The 23,110-nt window shown below is 26.9% G+C and overlaps 1 protein-coding gene across 2 annotated transcripts in view; it reads right to left on the bottom strand.

Moving 5' to 3' along the window:
• LOC132917170 (lachesin-like) overlaps positions 1–23,110 on the bottom strand; it is a 189,756-nt gene that overhangs the window by 34,286 nt on the left and 132,360 nt on the right. For both annotated transcript variants that reach the window (XM_060977778.1, XM_060977779.1), the window contains 4 exons: positions 13,586–13,793; positions 6,457–6,627; positions 3,582–3,710; positions 1,718–1,856 (listed from right to left, as the gene is read on the bottom strand). In XM_060977778.1, the coding sequence (XP_060833761.1) occupies positions 1,718–1,856; positions 3,582–3,710; positions 6,457–6,627; positions 13,586–13,793 (647 nt within the window). The remainder of the gene's footprint in view (positions 1–1,717; positions 1,857–3,581; positions 3,711–6,456; positions 6,628–13,585; positions 13,794–23,110) is intronic.

Here is a 23,110-nt window from a genome sequence, read left to right as displayed (position 1 = left end):
AAATTGTTACTGTTATAAAAAATATAAATCTTTATGTCCCAAATATATGTGTAATATGTTAATTAGATTCTTGAACAATACCGTTTTAAAACAATTGAAAAAATATAATAATACGTGAGGTAATATAATATTTTATCGAAAGTTTGAAATTCAACAATTCGTTAAATAATATTTTAATCAATTATAATATTACGCATGAATATTATGTAGATTATGATATCAACAATTTAATTTTTAAAAATCTACTCAATTGATCGCCAAACATGTTTTTACTTTGATGCCATTTTTTCCATAAATCATTTCAAAGAAGTATGCTAAACATCTGATAGATTGAGCTTATTTTTTAAATGAATATATAATTCAAAAATAATGGTAAAAATACCACGATTTCAGCTTATTTCCGAGATGTTGTATACAAAACATTGACAGATATTTTATTATATTTTTCAATAAACAGATTTTCCTTTTGGATGATCGATGAGACAGGAAATTCTGATTGGATAACTAATTCCGTCTTTGCCTTTACCCCAAAATATGACCGTTGTAATTAATTGCATGATAAGGAGTGTAAGACGTGACTCGACTCAGCTATTGAACGACTAATAATAAACAACAAAAAAGAAATATATACATTTCTACCCCGTGCGCTGTCATCTTCATCTTGTTAACAGATTATACGAGCAAACAGAGCATTTTCCATTTGCTTCTGGGTAGTATTTTTTTTTTTTTATTTTGCTTTCACTATTTTTCTCCGTTTCAAAAACAAGTGTTAGTAAAGAAATGAGCGGCTTAATTAAGACTGGGAATCGCGATTGTTTTCCAACCTTTTACCATAGGGTATTTGATTAACGGTATTCCCATGGTAAACATTTTTATTTTTCAAATAGGTAGATAAATTATAAGCGTCAGGTTTTTACGCTAACATAAATATTATTATCACAACGTCTGGGAAATAATAATTTCATCAGTTAGTTTGCGTACACGCATATAATTCAATACCGCAATGTATTGTTTTGTTAGTTTGCAAGTACCTATTGTTGAATAACAATGACACGCCTTTTTATATATGTTTGCACATAAGACCTTAAGAGACGTGGAAAAAATGAACACATTTAGCTTTTTTTCATAGTCAAGTAATGTCTAATATAATAAAACGCTTAAAGCCCCTTAATTAAAATTATAGATTTTATAATTAATATAAACTTGTATCACACACGGTAAATTTATCACATTTTAATTAAGTTAACGAAGTATTCGTTTTAATATTAGGTTTCTACACTCCGTACGGAGATACATTATATTAACTTACTATATTCGTCGAAGCTTATTTTATAGACTCAAAAATTATGTATAAAGCGATTTTTATTTATTCATTTTTTAGAAATAATTGTTGCACTTATTATTTGTCATTTAAAATAATTTAATCATAAAAAAATATTCATGGTATTATATTTAATCAATATATTGGGAATTGGATTTATCTTACAATTAAAAAAGTATATATTTTAAATTATCGAAATAATAATGTTAAAATTTCGGATATTTATGCAAGGAATTTCACAACTTATTAAATAACTGAAAATTTAACTGTGATTGTATTATATTTATTTAGCCAGTATTGATTAGCATCATTTTTAAACTGTTAAGAGTAATACAATTTTAAGTAAGTATAATGTTAATAGTTCAATAAATATATAAATTAGCATTTAGTATTTACCCTTGAAAAATCATGTCTCCTTTTTCGTTAGTCCAGTAATTGACAGAAGTCGGAAACGACTCTACAAAGCACTCCAATCGTACATGTGTATTTAGTGGTGCACTCACAATCTGAGTGGTCACCCAGACGAATGGAGAAACTGAAATGTTTACAAAAAATATAAATAAATACATTAATTTATATTGAATGGCTATAACTAAACAAACTTAAAAAATGTCATACATTTGATCAAATTTTCATGGATTTATAATGGATATAAATAAATCGTTTAATTATCATTTTATTTTTAGTATCGAAAAAAACAAAAAATTTAAAAATTGTAATAGATACACAATAATAATTATGACTATTTTTACTTTGAAAATAAGTTCTTTAAAAGTTTCTTGTAAATCATTTTGTTGATTGCGAATCAAGTTAAATGGGTACCCCCAATAATGTTGTCTTATACATATATAAGCTTTGTTAAGTGTAAGAATAAAAACTGATGAGTAGGTATTAAAATATACAAACAATTAAACAAATCTGGTTTTATCACTCAGTATTGTTAACCAAATGTGTTCTTATATAATTGTTTTAAAAATTAATGTTTGTTTATTATGAAACAAATATAACCCAAAGACCACAAAACAAACTCTTCTATCAGATTTGAATTTATTTAAATTAAAAATACAAACATAGTAGTATCCATTTATTTAACAGCAGAATTTAAAATATTTATCATTATATTATTTTCAAAGTAATTATAATATTTAGAATAAATGTAAGTCTTCTTTTATCGAAATATCTGCAATACGCTAGTTAAACACAGACATTTTCCAATAAATTATAGAACTGAAAGCTTATCGAAATGATTAAATATTTTTTTTTATTCTTCAATTAAAAAAAAAATCCCAACCATTTTTACTACCTATTTGATATTATGTATAATATATTATAATTTCATAACAAAACACGTGGTTCAAAATTTATAAAAAATTACAAAATAAATATTTATTGGTCTGAAAAAAATACTAGTTTATATTATCCAAACAATCCAGTACAAAATTTAATGCAAACATAATATATTACGTTAAATTATTATTAAAAATGAGTGGATCCCACATTAATTTGCATAAATAATACACATTATGCAGAGTTCAAAATATAATACAAGTAACACCTGTCATTTTACAAATAGTATATTATCTATTTTGAAGTTAATTGGATAATTGCAACACCATCGATCAAGCGTTATTAATTATTAAATATCGTTTTATTAATAAATCGTCCAGTAAATTATAAAATTATAAAAAACATTTATAAAATTAACACTAACTGAAGAAAATAATTTTATCTGAACAGCTTTACGTATTTATATTCAAAACATAAAACGAGGGACAATACATTTATATATACATATATACATCTGGACAGAATCTATTTATAAATATAACAAAATGGTCAACAATGTTTGTAGTCAACTAATTTGGATAACTATCGAAAATCGAACATTACTCCCGTTGGCCACGTCCGTCGTTAACATTAACTATGTATTATACGACGGCATTGTACTACTAACTGTACTCGTAGTTCATCTGTTAATATTCACTCTTTGTTTGCATATTATATTGTATATATTATAATATTTATTATTAAATTCGCAGTTATTGCCAATTGGGGAAAGTGCTCCAAAGCAGTTGAGTACCGTATTGTAAATAACCATTTGGTCAACAACAGTTTAATGAAATGTCACCAAGTGTGTTTGAACCCCGGACGGCGGATATATCGTGTAATCCAGTATTCAAATTATTTAATTAATTTTCTGATAACGATTTTGTGGTTTTCTGAAAAGGGATTCGATGTTGACCGGATGCCGAATACTCACAGTTAACGTTTAACGTGATCCTCTTGCTAACAGCCGGTGGTACATCGTTGGACGCTATGCACAAATAATGTCCCATCTGACTGCGGTCTACTTTGTTAAGCAACAGCGGTTCTCCACGTACCCTATCCACTGGTCAACAAATAATAAACATCATGCGAAATCAATATAATATCACTAGGTATTTCAAATAATGATTATTATAATACTAAAACATTGTACCTTTAACACTTTAAAATGTATAAACAAATATTAATCGTTAGTAGTTATAAATACAAGTTCGACGTATTTGACGAATGGGTAACGCAAATAACGAAATGGGCAAAAAAAACATGGTAGTGAGTTAATTTCAATAATTAATAACGACGAAAATATAATGAAACACGTCATTTTATACGTGTCGAACGCTCAATCAAACGTAAAGATAAAAATCTCTCTAAAATCTCTTTTCTGAAAATGTAAATAATTATACCAACTATAATGTGTATTCCTGATCCTGTACAACATAAAAGTTCATGAAAATACGTTGTATTGTATATTATGATTTATGGCCAAATATAGAATTAAAGAGATGAGATGCCAATTGATAAACATGTACCGGTAAAACGTGTTTTTCGAGTGATAAACATTATAAATAGTATTTCCCCGTATTAGCCGAATAATAAACGAAGTAATCCAGCAAGCATTTTTAGATCTACAGAAATATACGTTACAATATACGTGAACAAATCGGATTCGAATCGCCGACTAAAAACGAAATTAACGGATCAGGAAGAGAGTGATAATGTTACGTTTACTACATAACATAACGCATTAATTTCCATCCATAAAAACTCACACGAGTTTATATTTCCACTGAAGTGGATTTACAGCTGTACATCCGTCAGAGAATGTCACAGCAAACAATAATGTATTATGCTTATTAGATAATATATAATACAACGTTATTGACATATTATTTTATTTTGAACGGCTATTGAAAAAACTGTAATAAAATCGTCGAATACTACTCAACGTCGAGTTCAATTAATAGTTATTTACAAGAACGCCTTTTTCTAACACAACACTTTAACATAATATTATAATGTGAAAAATTGAAAAATGTATATCAACAAAATATAATAATCAATCCGAATTATAGTATTTTGTGTACTCGGTGTGCATTGTAGTTCACGGAATTGTTTGTGTTTGGGGCACGAAAACAATAATTTTCCCATGAGATATTATATTTTAAATGTTTTCTATAACACTGTATTTAAATTTTAAATGATATATATTTGTTTCTATTTGAAGGTAGGTGAAAACAATTATTTAAATATTTTAAATACGTTTTATCCTAAGTGTATATTGTGACATTTAAGCTATACACGTACTGATGAATGGCAATTATGCAACTAAAAGTACATACTTTACTTTGAATCAAAATAAATCTGTTTAATCCTACCTAATTATACACATTAAAACTCACCAAGTTTAATTATCTTGACCTTTACAATATAGCTCAAAAACCTTTAATTACAACACATATTTCATTTCCGTATTTATATTTATCCTCAAATATGTTCTCAGTTTAAAACGTAACATATTATACTAAGTATTCTAAACACAAATTAATTTACAGGAAATTTGTCTGTAAAATAGGACAGAAAATGCCATATAGACGTTTTAAAAATAATTAAACGTTATTAAAATTTATTAAACATTAATATTAGTTTGAAAATGGAATGAAAAATAAATAAAAACATAATTTATTAATTATTTATAAATTTAAGTAATGAATATTAATGTATTTTAATAACGATTGTATGTAAAATTAGTTAAATATTTGATTTATAATATAAATAACGATAATGTTTACATAATATGTCACTATTACTGTTCTGTAATATTTGCAAATAATTACAGGCATAATTATATACATAATACATAAAACATTTTCTTCTTTGGGTCTAAGCTAACTTAATTTCGTATTAACAAGAATCAATTTAAAGAGGTCAGTGGCTGATTAATAGAAAAATATAACTAAAATAATATTATTTAATTCTAAAAATCCTACATTTGATAATTTAAATATTGTCATACTGTACACAATTATAAAAATGGAAATAAAACCTACATAATATTATAAAATCAAGTGTTGTATTATAAAGTCAAAAATTACAGTCGAACTATAATTGGCATACTTCAAATCGCTATTATCATTTCCTGTCACACCAAAACCAAGTGTGGAGATTACATTTCAATCCACTTTACCGAAGACAAAAGCAGATCAGCCTAGTGTGCATTTATGGTGGGGAGGGGGAAGGAGGGTAATTACACATCTAACCTCAAACGGTTTTCTATACTACAAAATTTTCTCGAACGTCGATAAAAAAAAATTATTCAAACCATCGAGTTTTATAATATTAATAAAAAACACATGTTATCCTTTACACCTTTACTACACTATTCCTAGCTATACATAGTATTACAATATTATTATATTATATACATCATAATTTATATACACTAGCAGCATTAATATTAAATTATAACAAAATAACATATCATAATAATGATATAATAATATGAACATAACGTCATTATAATATTTTATTATATTTTACTTGTACACCTTAAACTGTCTTCGATGTTCTAATTATATAAATAATAACTCAAGACTAGTGACAACTAATGGATCGCTTTTGTCTCGTGTTACCCATAGGTGTGTAATCACACGACATCATCACATATACTTACTGTACTAATTAATACATACATATATAGTGTTAACAAAATAAGGTAAAAATAACATTGAAATAAAGAGCAAATTATACTGTTTTAGTAGCAGTTTTAAAGCAATATTATATTAAAATTATATAACTACGTAATTGCTCACATAATAATGTCTTTCTTGATTTGTTTTTTATAGTTATTTTATGACCATCCTCTCGCTTCCAAGTAATTTTTGGTAGTGGATTGCCTTTAGCCTTACAAGCCAACGTAGCATTTTCAAATTCATTTACAGTGACGTCAGATATGGTTTCTTCGTCTTTGATGTCCGGTGGAACTATGAACAAAAAAAAAATTTTACAAATGCGCATTGACGTAACAATTATAATAATTAAATATTAATTATTAAATAAGAGTTCAAAATTGTAAAAAAAAAAAAAATATGTAAGCAAACAGTTAATATTTAGGATAACTTGGAAAACATATGGAAGTATAATTCACAAAAGGTTTTAAAACATGGTCTCGGCCAGGAGTGAAATAGATACTAGGATAAGTGCGAAATCGATAATGAAGAGAAGAACAGTCATATTCTATGATAACAAAAGCGTATCAAGTTCTGAATCAGACAGAAGAACTATCTTACCCAAAGTAAACTAACCTAATGCAAAAGTCTAAGATCTTGTGTTTATGAAATTTTCAATTATACGAAAAATTAATTAATGTGTGTTTAAATCAAAATTGATAAATGCGGAACTTTCATTAAATAAATTAAAACCTATAAATATTAACGTTTATAAATTTATAATTGTATCATATGGTCCAAAAAGTTATTTAATTACCACGTTAAGACCCATGACAAATAAATTAATAAAAATAATATACACGTCTTTAAAAATTCTAACTGATATATTTTACTCATTAATGTTAAATTAGGCTAGTGTATTATTAAGCATCGATAGAATCAAGAATAAATTATAAAACACCTATATGAAAAGGAACTTTTTAAACAAAAATAAACTCATTAAAAATAAAACATAGCTAAGTGAGTACCGTTATGTTGTCGAGTGCGTTACTAGTATAGATGTATTAAATTCAACTAATATGATGTAATATTTTACACAAAAAATTATTCTGAGCGGAAACGGTTTATCAGGTTATATCAACAAATGATATGTTTTTTTTTTATAAGCTATTTAAGTAATTTATTTTATTTTTAGTATTACGGTAAGTTGACTTAATTTTTTTCGAAAATATTGCTTTTATAATATAAGATTAATATTTATTTATCATAATAATATTATGTATTTATACCATATTATTTTATCAACTTATAAAACCCAATAAAGAAAATAATAAAATATTTCTGTAAATACCGTAAAACAGTATTAATAGATCCGTATAATAATACCTATAAATAGAAAATATTTTAGAAAAAATGTTATTGCGTATAGTAAAATTAATAATAATATAAAATATATAAAAGTTTAAGATCCAACGAAAAATATTTTTAAATTATAATAAAATAATTAACATAACGTTATTTTTTGGTTTGTTTATTTTTAAGTAATTTCGCACAAATTGGAGCTTAAAATATCTATAAAAAAATCATCTTTAAACATTCTCTAGATTTTATGGTTTCAGTTTGAAATACTTTTGAAGAATCTTGTATAACATTTTTAAAACTTTGATATAAAATTAAAAGCTTTTATGAATTTTAAACTACTAAATAGTTTGCAATTTTTTGCGATTTCGACAAAATTTTAACTTAAATGGGTATGAGTAAATATGAGTTGTTTCTGTGTATTTTTAATATTTTTATATAAATATAACAATTAATTTTATGAGGTCTTGTATATATGAAAAAAAAAAATTAAAAATTTGTATAATGAAAATGGTAATATACACATTTAAAAAAATTTAAATATCTATGATTATTTGTTATTCGTTTTTAAGTTAAATCAAAAAATAAAATCGATTTTGTCAATATTTGCGTAAAACGTCCAGTTTTTAGTTTGTTTTGCCAATTATAAAAATAAGTTATAGGAGTTTTTAAATTTGTCCTTTTTTAAGTACAAACTAGATCCAAAATTGATATCCAAAATAATCAATATTTATTTAAAATTGAAGTTTTTATCCTGCGAAATCCTATAATTTCTGCCGATTAGAATTGACGAACGCTGGTACTCGCTGACTTGTAATAAACGACGCTTTACTCATCATCCGGGTGATCTTCTGTCGCGATACCAGACGGTATTAAAAACAATTTTATTTCCGTACCAACCTACAATAGGGACGCACTCAATTCAAAATCGACAAAAAAATGGTTCTTATTAAATTTCCGTATTGTACCATCCGGCTTTAGCCAACAGACTTTCTCGCTAAACTTGGTAATTGGTATACATCTCAGAGTCCTTGACCACGCCGCTATCGAGTCTGCCTTAGACTAGTGCATCCATTTCGATTTTTTTGGTCTCAATGACGGGCTGTGAAAGGTGAGACGCGATGCTTGTTTGCCCTGCAAGACCGATCGGGAGAATTACGCGCAGGCCTTAAGTATTATATCCTCAACAATATATGAAAGAAGAAACAGTACTCGTAATTTTTCGTATAAACAAAGAAATTTTATTAAGATTTTCATTAATCAGAAAAAACGTGGTCCTAATGACTCACGCAGATGTATACATCAGAGTTTAGAAAAAAAAATTCGAAAAATTTTGAAAAAAAAAAAACAATAATAACAACAAAAAAACATCTGACAGGACGACACAATAAACGAGGATAACCGTCAATCTATGATAGATAGGTAACCATTGATATTACCATTGATTACCATTGAAATTAACTTAAGTAGTGACTTATTCGACATTTTTGAAAAAATACAACTTGACTACTAGAACAAAATATAGATTTATAAAAAATTCATAGTAGTAGTTTATTACATACATTTATCAATTACAAATAATGTTAGTTTTATTCGCTTCATATTGTACTATTCAACCCATTTTTAAACCTTATCACTTTTTTAAGAATAGATACTTAACGTTCAATGTGTGTAACAAGTATACGTGTTTAACAATAAATTTATATACTTTAAAAATGTTATGTATACAAAGTAAAATTTGTATTATTTACAATCATATTAGATTAATATTTATAAAAAAATTTAAATAATATTATTCAATATGTGTACGTTATGTACTCGTATGCAAACTGTACGATTTTTTTTTACTGATTACTTTATTTTTAATTAATTTCGGAGTTATCAATAAATATGAATCTATAAAACTAAAATCGTCAAAATCCATTATATACAGATAATGATTGGGTGTGGTAAGCGTGTAATCCGATTAATTTAAATTAACTTTAAATATTAAATAATGTTACATTTTTTATGATTTCCCAAACTTATTAATTATACAGCTTTATATAATAACAACACTCCGTGTGATTATTGGCTCAACATATTTTAAACGATATCGTATAAATCATTTGGGTTTCATGTTTCTGCTATTATAAAGATCCGTGCGGAGGATGATCTATACAATTTATAGCCGCGTCACCAAAGGCGCCGGTACGACACAAAAACAAACCTTATACTCCACTGAAAAACCATATCAGTTAATTTTAGTTTTATCACGTACAGTAAACAGAAAATTTAAATAACCCCGCACACACATGCCGTGTTTAAACTCTGGCAACTAACGAGTAACTGGAAGCTCTTCGTTTATGTTTACTCTGTACCGTAATAACATCTATAATTTAAGTTTAACAGATTATCCACTTCTTATGTACCTATCCCGTATGCGGTGGTCACCAGTTTATGTTTACCTAACCCGTGGTTAAGCATAACACCGTACCCAAAAAAATATTGACACCTTCAACCCATGGTATACATATTTTGTACCTAACATTTTAATTTTATAATAACTAAACGACAATAAATCTCTATTTATTATAATTTTTCGGATTATTTAGTACAGATATTCGAGTTTTACGCATAAAAAATAAACTTTGAATTACCTATATACCGTACAATTTATAACATTTTGTGAATACGACGAGTTTAATTGAAATATTAATTTTAAATGATTATAAATATACAAAAAAAATAAGATTATTTATTTTTAATATTTTTAAATGGCTGATATAACAAATCATCAGGAACATTGTATTATATTTGTATGTTTTTTTATCTAGCAAAATTGTTTTTATCGATATTTGCAGAAAAAAAAAATCAAAAATATAAAAAAATTGAGTATTTTTCCAAATAAAATATTTGGTGTATATTTCAAGTATCTATACTTATTAGTTTTTAATTACAACAAAATAAGAAAATCGATCTAGTCAAAAATTTGTTTTGCGTACAATTTCGGGCTCTCTTTTCTTTTTCTATTTTGATTTATTCCGAATATTTTGAAAAGTTCTATAAATTGTTTAGTTTTAATCCACATGTATGGTGCCAACAAGATCCGATTTTCTATCTCTCTAAAAGTTGAAAATCTAGTATTTATATTGCCATGAAAAGTATATGACAAACAGAAAAATACGTACATAATTGTAAAATCAATATAATATAATCATCGCTCCTTTCAGAATCTCAATTTTGTCGGAAATGTATTCTAATTGTACATGTATGACCGAAATATAATATAATATAGTCAATTATATACTCTATAATATACATTTTTATTATGATTGTGATTTTCCTAGTCATAACTTACTAACTTGCTTGGATGTTGAATGCGGTTATTTTTTTTATGGTTTGTATAATATAAATGCGTCTTGTTGCCACAATAAAAGTTGAAATAAGAGATCTATAAAAATCATTGATGTCAGATACTGTAGCCCGACTACAGAAAATACTTGAAAATATTTTAATAATCTTTTAAGTGTGTAAATAAACACCGCCTTTAAAAAGTTCATTAAATTTTAAAAAACTCGTAGAATATTTTGCATGAGAAACATGACAAAAAAGTCAAACGTAAACTTGGACTGTTATTTTGTCGAAATGGGTTTCGAGTACGTGCCAAAAAACCTCTTTGAAAGTAAAAATATTTGTCAGACAATAATTGCCATACAGCCTTTTCTTTTTGCCGCAAGAATAAAACCGAGACCAAAACTTCACCAAAACCTGGTGTAAAAACAAAAATAACTTTGGAAAAATAACTGTTGTTTCAGTTATGGCCCCGTAGAGTTTTATATTATGTTCCCGCCGCCAGTATACTGAACACGTGTTCATGGTGTAGTTATAATATTATGAATATTAAATAAAAGAAAAAGTGCAGGTTGTTTTGTTAACGTTTTACTAAGAAATCGTAAATTTTTATAGTTTGACATTTCACATTCAGTCCTGTAGTGGATATGGCTGTTGAGAATAATTGTTGCATATAATAGCCAATTGGTCAAACAGAAAATGCGATTGTTTTTATTAGATTTTCTTCAAATCGATCGTTTGGTTTAATAATTAATAAAATATATTATTTGTATCGTAAAAAAAAAAAAAAATAATTACGTATTTAATACTCAAATAATTCGACTATAACCGTTAAGAATTGTTTAAAATAAAATAATATTATCATACTTTATAAATATATGGCGATCACTGTAATATTATCATCTTAACTCGTGAGCACGGTGTTAATAATACGAAATTCAGAAAATGTTTAGGTCAACTAAGTTATTAATGTTGATACATATTATACAGTTTAACGAAATTAATTATCATTATTGTCGTTCGGTAAATGGTTTACAACCAAAGTCTGCGAGAGAGTGTGACAAATGAGTGAAAAGGTAGAGCAGCGGTCGCTGCCGCATAAATGTCTGTTGCCACAACAGTTGACCGCATCGTGTATTCTGTCACGCCGATTCCGACAGTACCGAAAAGTAGTTTTCTGTATATAATTCGTACAATTTGATTTTTTTTTTTTTTTAAGAACTTAAATTTAAATTTACTGTTATATTATTAAAGAATACGGTTTATTTATAACTTAACAGTTTCTAATAACAAAAACATCCTTACGTTATCCAAAATAGCTCATAAAACATAATTACATTATTTTTTTATGCGCGAACTTCCAAATGCCGGCGAGATAATTATATTTTTAATTTTATGACGTTGTTTTTTTTCTTTAATATTAAAAATAAATAAACGTCTTATGAGCACTATTTAGTCGAAGCTATAATCGTTTTATCATTTTTAAAACACCAATATTTATATTTATTTATTTATTTTTTTTTTTCGTAACTAATAATATAACATCATATTTTATACTATGCATGTATAATATACCTGCGCCTGCGCATCAATGATCGTTGACATTATTTTCGTGTAAACAACGGAACGCGCAGAGTAATTCCACGGCGATGATATTTTAAACTCCGTTTAACAATAGGGACATTAATATTATGACAATTGGCAAAATTTGAAATAAATCGTAGACAGAAATAAACTCACTCGAATTTTGTCATACACCGCAATAACTGAAAAGCTTTTATGGTTTCAACAACTGCAGTAATAAATAATTAAACGTCGTGTTTGGAATTTTTTTCCCCCCCGAAAATTATAATCAATAGGAGTGTTGGCCGACGCGAAATGGCCAACGTAACGAAAATTAAAACTAATAAATGATTAAACCAATATCCTAGACAAAAAACTAATGACATTAAAATTCAATGTGTATTTCCGCCGGAAAATATTGTACAGTTAATATTATAATAAACATTACTTGAATATATTTTTGGGAGTATCATCACAATTTTTATATATATATGTATATAATCAAATAGTTGAAATATTTGCCATAGCAAATATTATATAACATCGCCTACACCTCACTAATTTAATATAAATTACCAAACCGAGACATAAATATAAATTATATAAAAAAAAATACGAACATTTTGTTAAACAAAAATAGTTGTAACTATTAAGTAGAGTAATCGCATATTATTTTCAAACAAAAAATACTCAGAACTAACTAAAATATATAATATTATATTGCAATATGACTAAGGAGTTGAAAAATCTAAATTAAACGTCTAAAATAATATCATATAATAGTTTCTATACGTATACTCATAATATACTACAACATAGATTCGAATTCAATATTATAATTTCTATATTATTCATATAATCATAGCTACCGGCTATCATGTATAGGTACATTATGTTATTACAATTTTTTTTTATTTTTCACAGTTTAAAAATGATTCATGAGTTATTTTTAATTGTTTTAAATTATTAATTATTCGAGTTGTGATATAAACATAAAAGATAAACCATCAACAATTACCTTTTACGTCAACACAACCAATTTGTTTCTTCATGACGTTCGTGTTGATTTGACACATATAACATCCTTTGTCGGATCTTTGCAGTTGCCGAATTTTGAGTCTCCAATATGTGTTGTTATCCACATCTATGTCTATCCTTCGGTTTTCCGTAACTACACGTTCGTGTAAACTCAATATGGTTTGGTCTTCTGCTTTTAACCAGCCCACCTTTAATACAAAAAAAAAACAAATAGACATATTATATTAGTCACATAAAACAATAATATTACAGTCACATAAGTGATAATATTATAGTTTTATTTTTTATTTTTTTTTGATTTTAAGTGGAACGCGATTATTTTGCAGTAATCGAAATGGAAAATAAGTTGTCGCTCTGCAATAAATTGGGCTTTGAGTACGGGCACGTCGAATTAAATGATAAATCACTGCTTTAATTCAATTCCAGGTCGTTGTGTATTTTATAAAAGCTATTAATTTTTTGGTAGATGAAAGCTAAATGTCAATAAAATAATATACTTTAAAATGTATATATTACGAGTTTGTAATTTAAGGAACTCATTTAAATAGAATGTTATTATGTTTAGATTATAACAAAATACACGATTTTCAGCATTGGTAATTATAATGTTTAGATACAATAATGTATGATAATTACAGTTTTAAGAAATAATATAAACTTTATCTTGTTTGTATGTGTTTCGTTAAATACTATTGGCTTTCGTAACTTTGTAACTATAACAATTATAACATTTCTATTAAGTTTAGTTCTATTTTGATAATTGGTATAAATATAAATAAATGTATTCAATTTTAATACGTATAAATAACATTTTGGATAAATTAAAAAAATATATAAAACATTGCATTATACGTATACGCGCATCTTTGTTTTAGTGCTTCAGTTCACGTACAAATTGACATCAGTGTATATATCGAATCGCGAACTAATTACACTGAGATGGGAAATCTGCTTACAGCAGATTTGATATTGCAATAGTATATTTTTTTATCGTAGTTAATATTGCTGTCTAAACTTTTCTGATATATCCAAATTAAATCTCTGAAACTTTCGTGAAAATTGGTCCAGTTGTTATTGATTCTATATAATCTACTACCAAACAAAAGGAATTTGCCTTTCACAGTGAATTTTAATAATGAAAAATATATTAAATATTATTTTCTTTTATTTACCTTATATTTATCATTGTCTAGAGAACAATAAACATTTACCACGATTACGTCTTTGGCGAAAGTGAACAAACATTTTTAACTTTATAAGTCTCGATAACTGTTGCAATTATACCTACTTTTAATACTAATATATGACCAGTCACGTTATTATGAGAATATAATATTAACATGGAGTATTTTTTTATTTTTCAATATTTTGTTCGCATCACCTTGAACATTATTTGTTTATAGCACGTTACTTTATTTTATTGTGCCTATCATTTTATAAAATATGTAAAATTATAATAATATCACGAATTCAACTGTTGCAGACAAATAATTTTTAAGCCGTAACTAAGTATATTTTAAATAGACATTTGAATTGGCTACGACTTTTCGTTGTAAATTTGTTACCGAAAGTACCGTTTACCATTTACTTTAACTTTATAAACGCACAAATACAAATAGTATACATTTTATAGCTTACGTACTATATAGGCCCACTTAGTAGAATATAATATAACGAAGCATAAAAACCACCCTACTATAGTAATATTTTTTATTACCTATTTCATTTCTGTTTTCATATTTTTGTTAATATGAAATTGTTTTTATTCAATTTTGATGAGCTTTTGCTGTAAACAATTTTTTTCTCGTCACTTGTTTTTTACCAACACGCACAATACTTAATATAAATATATAGATGAATTAAGAGTAACTGCGTTTGAAACGGGAACATTAAAATGGTCCACAATTCTTAATACTTTTCAGTAATGCACCCCTCACACTCAAAATTATGAATTAACGCTTAAACGCGTACGTTTCTACGATATTTTAATGTTTAATGTTTATTAGAGTGGTGTATTGTGTTGCTAAAAACGTATACAACATTTTACACGAAAACATTTAGCTTATTATTATGCAGCGTCTGTAAAATAACAATAAATTGTTTTTTTTTTTTTTTGCTTTTTCATTACCCACTTCGTTGTTATTTATTTTTAATTAAATAAATACGCGAAACGGCATTTGATATTACAATAATATGATATTTCACTCTGATTAATTTGTTTGAAATCGACTTATCAATCGTAACATCTATGTAGATCAATTAATAGCTTTTCACGGTGAACACGTCAAGAGGTGAGTACCAAAAATATTAGGTAACCACATTAATTATGCGAACAAAACTGTTTAAATCACAAAAACGAACGTTAATGCACGCCGTCCTCTTTACTTCAGACGTTTCGAGCGTTCCGAAATCGCGTACTCTAAAATAGTCAAAGCGCCCGCTGTCGCCGACGAGTGGGTATTGAATTACCTACAACTATGGATTATAATGATTATAATATTATAGTCTAATGCAGAAGTGGTTATAATAAAATACCAAACACGCGTTAATTGAATATTTGAATCGCGGACGAACGTCAAACAAAATATCTTAAATACAAAATATTCATCCTGCGCCTCGCACCGTACAGCTTACGCACGACGACAGTGTCGCGAAGACCGTGCAACTGTGACAACTGTTTCAAAGGATATATTTTGTTTGAACCTTCCGGTGTGTAGCACATTCGAAAAGGCACGTGTCTTCCGAAAATTATTTGTTTTATCAGTTAATAAGCCGTTGCGAACTCAACGGTCGTCATCGCTCGACATCACTGTAAACACGGTTTTTATCGTGAGAAATTTTTAAAGATTTATATGAATGGTACAGTTACAGTAGAACCTCGAAAAGTCGAAACCCTTAATAAGTCGAAAAAAATTCTGAAAACCTCGATTACTCGAAAAAAAAATTATAGATAACTCGAACATTTTGTGCTCCGAATATAAACGGATAATGACGGATAGCTTTATAAACATTTGTCTAAACGGCTTGTCCGTCCCGATAATTTTATTATTTTATAGGTAATTAAATAACCTACATAATCACATTTTTTTACGTTGTATATAATACTACTACTTAAAACTTTAATACATACATACATTTAAAAAACTCTTTAAGTGGAATTTTTTTTCGAAAACCTTAGTAAGTCGAAACCTTGATAAGTCGAAAAAATTGCATTTCTCTTGAATTTCGACTTATCGAGGTTCCACTGTATTTAATATAATATGTGCTATTGTGAATTTCAGTGAACTTATTATGTCCGATCGTTTTGGCTCTATTGAACGGGTTGTGACGCTGACGATAGTCTCACTCGCGTTCGTCACTCCGATGGTAGTTGGTCGTGTGTATTGTAGTGTTTGTCGTTAAGCGTTGTTGACGTAGTAAAATTCGAAATTGTAAAAATATGAAATGCATAAAACCGTATTAATTGTTCTTAAAAACTGTTTTATGGTGTTTTTTCCACGTCACATTATGGCGGGTATTATCTATTAATATCGTTTTTCTTCCGATTTTAAATTTAATAATCGTCAAAGGCTATTAGGCATGGTATAATACAACATCGAGTTACGAAAAACAATTATTAGAGTTCTGGTACATTAGTACACTAATTACAATACTGCACTGTACGAATAATGTAAATGTTGGCAATAATTTATTTATCAAATGTGCGTGCCTATTGATATCAATTGAAATAGTATTCAGCAATGAATCATACAAGTCGTGTAGTGTACTTTTAGAAGATAAATTGTATTTAATACAAATAACGGTATACTACGTATATAGTCGTGATAATAATTGCTAATATTAATTAAAACTAAATCATAAATTGCATTAATTTATATAATTTTTGGTTGGTGGTGGGGGAGAAGGGGTGTCACATTCGTATCGCATGCAATTATGCAAGTGGAAAATACAATGTTAAGTATTATGCTTGTAATAAATCAAATATTATAACTATTAATGCAATTTAAAATGTATAATTAGTTATACATAAAATACTCAACAGCTTGCGCATAGATATACTACGCACACAATGTTAATATACAAAATTAATTAGATTGGCTTCTTAGGTAATTTCAAGTAGTTGTGATAAATGTGCCAGCGTATCACAAACAGCTAGTGGTATCTGCTCAAGTTTAAACCTATTTGAAAATACGAATTCTTAGTATCTACAATATTATATTATTATTGAAGCTCGAAAAATAAAAAAAAAACGACTTCACACAATATGAAATGCTAATAGCATTAAAAGTATTTAGCAGCCGATCTTACGGATGAATTGTATAATTACCATATTTTATTCATCTTAATAGGTATATACAAGTATAAAATACGCACTGTAAAAGTTAAAAAAGTGATTTTTACCATAAAAAAATCACGTGTAATTAAAAAAAAAACCACGAAAATCGATTTTATAAACTATAATATGTACACTTGTGTTTCGAGAATGCGGAAAAACATTTTGTAAATTCTATTTTTTCACATTCAGTTTTTTGCCAACAATTTAGTCATATAAATTGAAACAAAACATAAATAACAATTTAAAATGTATACGTAATACATTTACATTCCATGTGTGTGTGTGTGTTATACGCATGACGACAAATGAAACAATGGCGGAGGATGTGTGTATCGACTGTTAAATTATATAATAATATAAAACCGATGCGATTTTATTTTACTGTTGATTCAAAAATAATAATAATAATAATAATACGTAAACAGTCTAAAATGGGGTGTCATAGAATTCGCACTAGGGCGGTAGTGTTGTTATCGTCAGTTTAAACGCAGTACCGGCTATCCCATAATACAGAATCCAGTGTGAATTCATTTTTTTTACACTTACGCTTCCCTAATAACGTGAATATTGAAAAATTAATCAAATGATTCTAAACAAATATTGGTCATTATGTTGAATAAAATAAAAAAAAAATAGATGAAATTAATAATTTAACTATGGTTGGCAGTTTTTACGAGACATATTCTATAAATCTTAGGCGAATAACTGGATGATGCCCTTGGTATATTATAATCAATAATCCACTACCTACATAAGGACTTATAAATACCAATGGTTAACAAACTAGCGACCCGAAATTACAAACAATTTGTTACAAACTAAAATTGTTGTACTGTAGTGTAAATATTTAAATCAAAATGTATACTTTAAAAAAAAAAAAAAACGTAACAAAATACATGTTCGAACTTAGACAATTTAAAAATAAAAATATGATTCTAAAAAAATACAAACTTATTTTATGTAGGTATACATTTTATGTTGTTCGACAGTTGTGTTATTGGGTTCAAAAATTACTTTGTCCATCTTTCGTCCGTACAGCGGACTTCTGCCAATCGGATTTCGTATTCAAAACGCGTATGCTCTACACAATGGCCTTACAGGAGAGACTCCTTTATATTTCGATGTTGCTACCTCTTTGTTTGTCGATAAAAGTAAGTGAAAATGATCAGAAAACGTGAGGTATTTTAAACATTTTTGCACAATATTTGCACGGGAAAATCACATGGTTGTTTGGAGAATAGCCCGCAACTGACTCAAGTGTTTTAGATGAATAAGCAGTTATTTAATAGACTTGAGTAATATACAGAAGAAATCTATAAAATTACATAAAACATAATTGTACTTGCAATTTATATAATAGTATAATATACATTATGGTCAGTACAGATATGTAAAAATACAACCGCCCTTGTGATATTCGTTTTTAAAGCTAAAAATTGTAATAGTAATAATTACCTATATTTATAACATTATATAAATTATATACTAAGGTAATAATTAATAATGGTTATTATACATTTATAATGGCTTTCATACATTATATATAAATATTATTCTTTAAATATATTTGACTACATAGGGTAAAATATATTGTATTCAATATAATACACGATAATAAGCAAATTAAAATTTAAACAAAGTGATAAAACAAGGTGACATAATGAAACTATATGGACTTTTGCATGACCATATAAAATGTTTCATATGGTATTAAATTGCATTAGCTTATACTATATATTATATATATATACTATGTGCACTGAATCTTGTTAAAAAACAATTACTGTTTATGGTCTTTCGTATTAAAAGTTGATTTTATAAAGATTTAAGCCCAAATCGTGATTTATAAATTAAAAAAAAAAAAAATTAACATTATGGAGTTGGTCGTATTGCTATAATGTAGTTTTATAACTATTATAGCTTGTTTTTGTGGAGGTCCTCAAAGTTTAACAAAGCTTGTTTGAAAACATATTATATTAATTGCTTATTGTTTAATAATTGTTTTATGCTTTTGAAAATTTTTATGACTGATGTGTTTTATTAATTGCTGTTTTGTAGAGTTCATTATGAGTATCAAATTTTCAATCCGTATGAGTACCTTTTAAAATTCTTTGATCAATTTGATTATATTAGAAAACGTTTTCCGAGAAATGCACATAATTGTAACACTGTAATTACATTTTTCAGTCCACTTTGAATTTAAAATTAACTGAAGTGTATATTGACTGCAAATTAAATGGCAAAAATATTACATTCAATTACTATCAAAAGCAGTAGTTTCAATTGTTATTATATGATAAAATAACTTATTTATTGTGTAAATATTTTAAGTAAATGTAAAAAAAACACAGAATAATGTATTAATTATTATAGTTTGAACGAAATATAATAACAGTTATATTATAATGCTAACCTAACCTAATCCAAATCTTTGATATTAAAACACCTAATTAATTACTATGATGACAATATACTTAAAATTAAACGTATAATTCAAAACTTGGATATTATTTATAATATAATATTATACTTTAAAATAAATATGAAAATAATTTTATATTTTTTAAACTTAATTTCCGTTTTATATTTAATATATTAAATGTTAATGTTTTGTCAAATAATAGTGAATTATATGTGCTCGATAGTTAAAATTTTTAACTTTGTTCTAACCACATAATTTTCCTAAGTATCAGAAATCAAATACGTCAGAACTGCGGAACGTAGTTTTTCTATGGTGAACTTTTTTTATCCTTCCCAATGTTCATAGCAGTAGTGTATTCAAAACGTTTTAGTATAATAATGATAATTTAATTATTACGATGAGAATTTTTCATAAATATCTATAAACTCAATACCTGCTCTATATTTGAATATTTGAGAGACAATATCATCATCGTTCATCCTTGAAAATAATCGCATTGTGGCTGTGATTTTGTCAGCATAAGATTTTTGGCAGAACTCAGCAGTTATTCACCGGATGGTAATCGAATTTCGATTTGCTTATATTACTGACTGAATTTAGACATGTTTTCATTTTATTTTGAAAAGCTTTTATTTTTACTATAGCATTTTATATTATGATTTTCGAGTATTCAACTGTTAATACTTGGTTAAAAGGAAAAATTTCAAATGTTTGCTAATTTTTAAACAATTTTAAAGTAATTTTTAGTGTTAGTTATTATTTTCATTTACATACATTCATTTTATTTTATTAAAATATAAATAATTTTTAAATTAAAATTTTGTGAATTTTAACTATATAATAATATAATCCATTATAATATACCCGTAAGTAAATATTAAATACAAATTTTATATTTCGATTTGAATAATAAAAAATTGTATACTAATACTTTTTTTTTTTTTATTATTTAAGAAAATTTACAATCTATATACAATTTATATAAATATACTAATACTTACGAATCTTAATTGCACTAGTTTGTATATTAATAGTATTCTAAAGAACCATACTGTCTACCGATTAAAATCTATGTTTTCAATAATACAAGTATATAACGTAATATATTCAGGGAAAATACAAAACAATTAAAATAAATCAGGAATATAAGAGACACACAATATTTTTTTTTTTTAAAGATATTTTGAGCAAAAGAAAAACCGAGGAGTTTACTGAAGTAAAAATAAAATATAACTATTCGAGTAACAAAGAACATAAAATATAAATGGTAAAATAGATTCTAAGATATTAAAAACAGTTATATATTTTTTAGAATTAAAATTGCGATGGTTATAAACTTATAAATATGATAATGAACATCTGAGACATTATGTTTGCACCATTTACTGGGACAGAAGGTAGTTGGTATATATTTTTTTTCAATTACGATGAAATAAACAATTAATTATATTGAAGTGTCAACTCGGTTGATAACGCTATGAAAAGTTAATTTAGTTAATAATATTATTAATTATCATAAACGTCTCACAATGTCGATGAGAATATTTAAAATGTGTATATATATACAACGAGTACGAAGAAAAAAGTTATATAATAAGTATATTATATTATGTATAGTATAAAATACTCGTGCAATAGTTTTATCAATTTTATTTTTGACAAATCACTGCTCAGCTTATAATTATTTATTTCTAGAATTTCATGAGATGTTTAATTCAAAACGAACCCAAACAATCCTACTAAATTATCAGTCATTCCCGTGACATTGCCTTCAAACGGACGGAAAACATAAATTTATAATTAAACGTCACTGCAAGAGTGCGGGCATTGAGCTCGCCGTCTTTTATATTCAACGAACTCAAGAAACGCTCAAACAAGCGTATATAATATTAATGTATTATTATTATTTTTTTTTAATTATTCCATAACCCGGTACCGAATTCTATTGTTTACCATAAAAACGTCGTGTGCGTGACAATAATGCACGGAATACAAACACAACGGTTTCGCACGACGGTTGACCGGCGGATTACCCGCGGGCGCTGCAATACGCGATAAAAGATCAAATAAATATGACGTTTTATAAGTATTATTATTAGAAGCGCGTTTGTCGACGGGAGAGAGGGTTTTCCGAGTACGAGCGGTCGGCGAAAAAAAAACCGTCCCTAAAGGTATGTGACTGGCTGGTGGTGACATAATTGTAATATTATGTGTTTATCAATAAAAAAAAAATAATAAAATAAACAAATAAAATAACGATCAACACGTGTCTTGAAACTTCGCAGAGTCAACCAACTGTGTGTGTATAATATTACGAGCGACACTCGGAGCATTATTGTTATATCATTCCGAACACCCGACGATCCTTCTTATCCTTTTCGTGCACCACATCCACCCCCAATTCGATGTTAAACGGTGGCGAAGACACTATATTGCTGTAGGGGGCCGCGAATATTATCTGAATCGTCCTCGCGGCGCTGTCAGTCCACAATTAACACCCCTCCACCATTGCTTGAAGAATTTGTTAAAACGGTAAACTGCAGGTGATCCACAATTGTTATATAAAAAAAAGCGTATGCTTAATAATTAGCTTTCACGAAAATCATTTTTTTCCCGATATTTTTACTGCAGATGTAAAATAATAAAAACATTATAATCTACCATGACGTACGGTGTAAATATAAAATAATTACCAACCCATGAAAATAGGGTTGCATTACATATATAGGTAGATACTAATAAAACCA

This window comes from Rhopalosiphum padi, chromosome 1 (assembly GCF_020882245.1).
Source record: "Rhopalosiphum padi isolate XX-2018 chromosome 1, ASM2088224v1, whole genome shotgun sequence".
Lineage (NCBI taxonomy): Eukaryota > Metazoa > Arthropoda > Insecta > Hemiptera > Aphididae > Rhopalosiphum > Rhopalosiphum padi.
The sequence above is the reverse complement of the archived record's forward strand: the minus strand, read 5'-3'. Positions and strand labels throughout refer to the sequence as shown.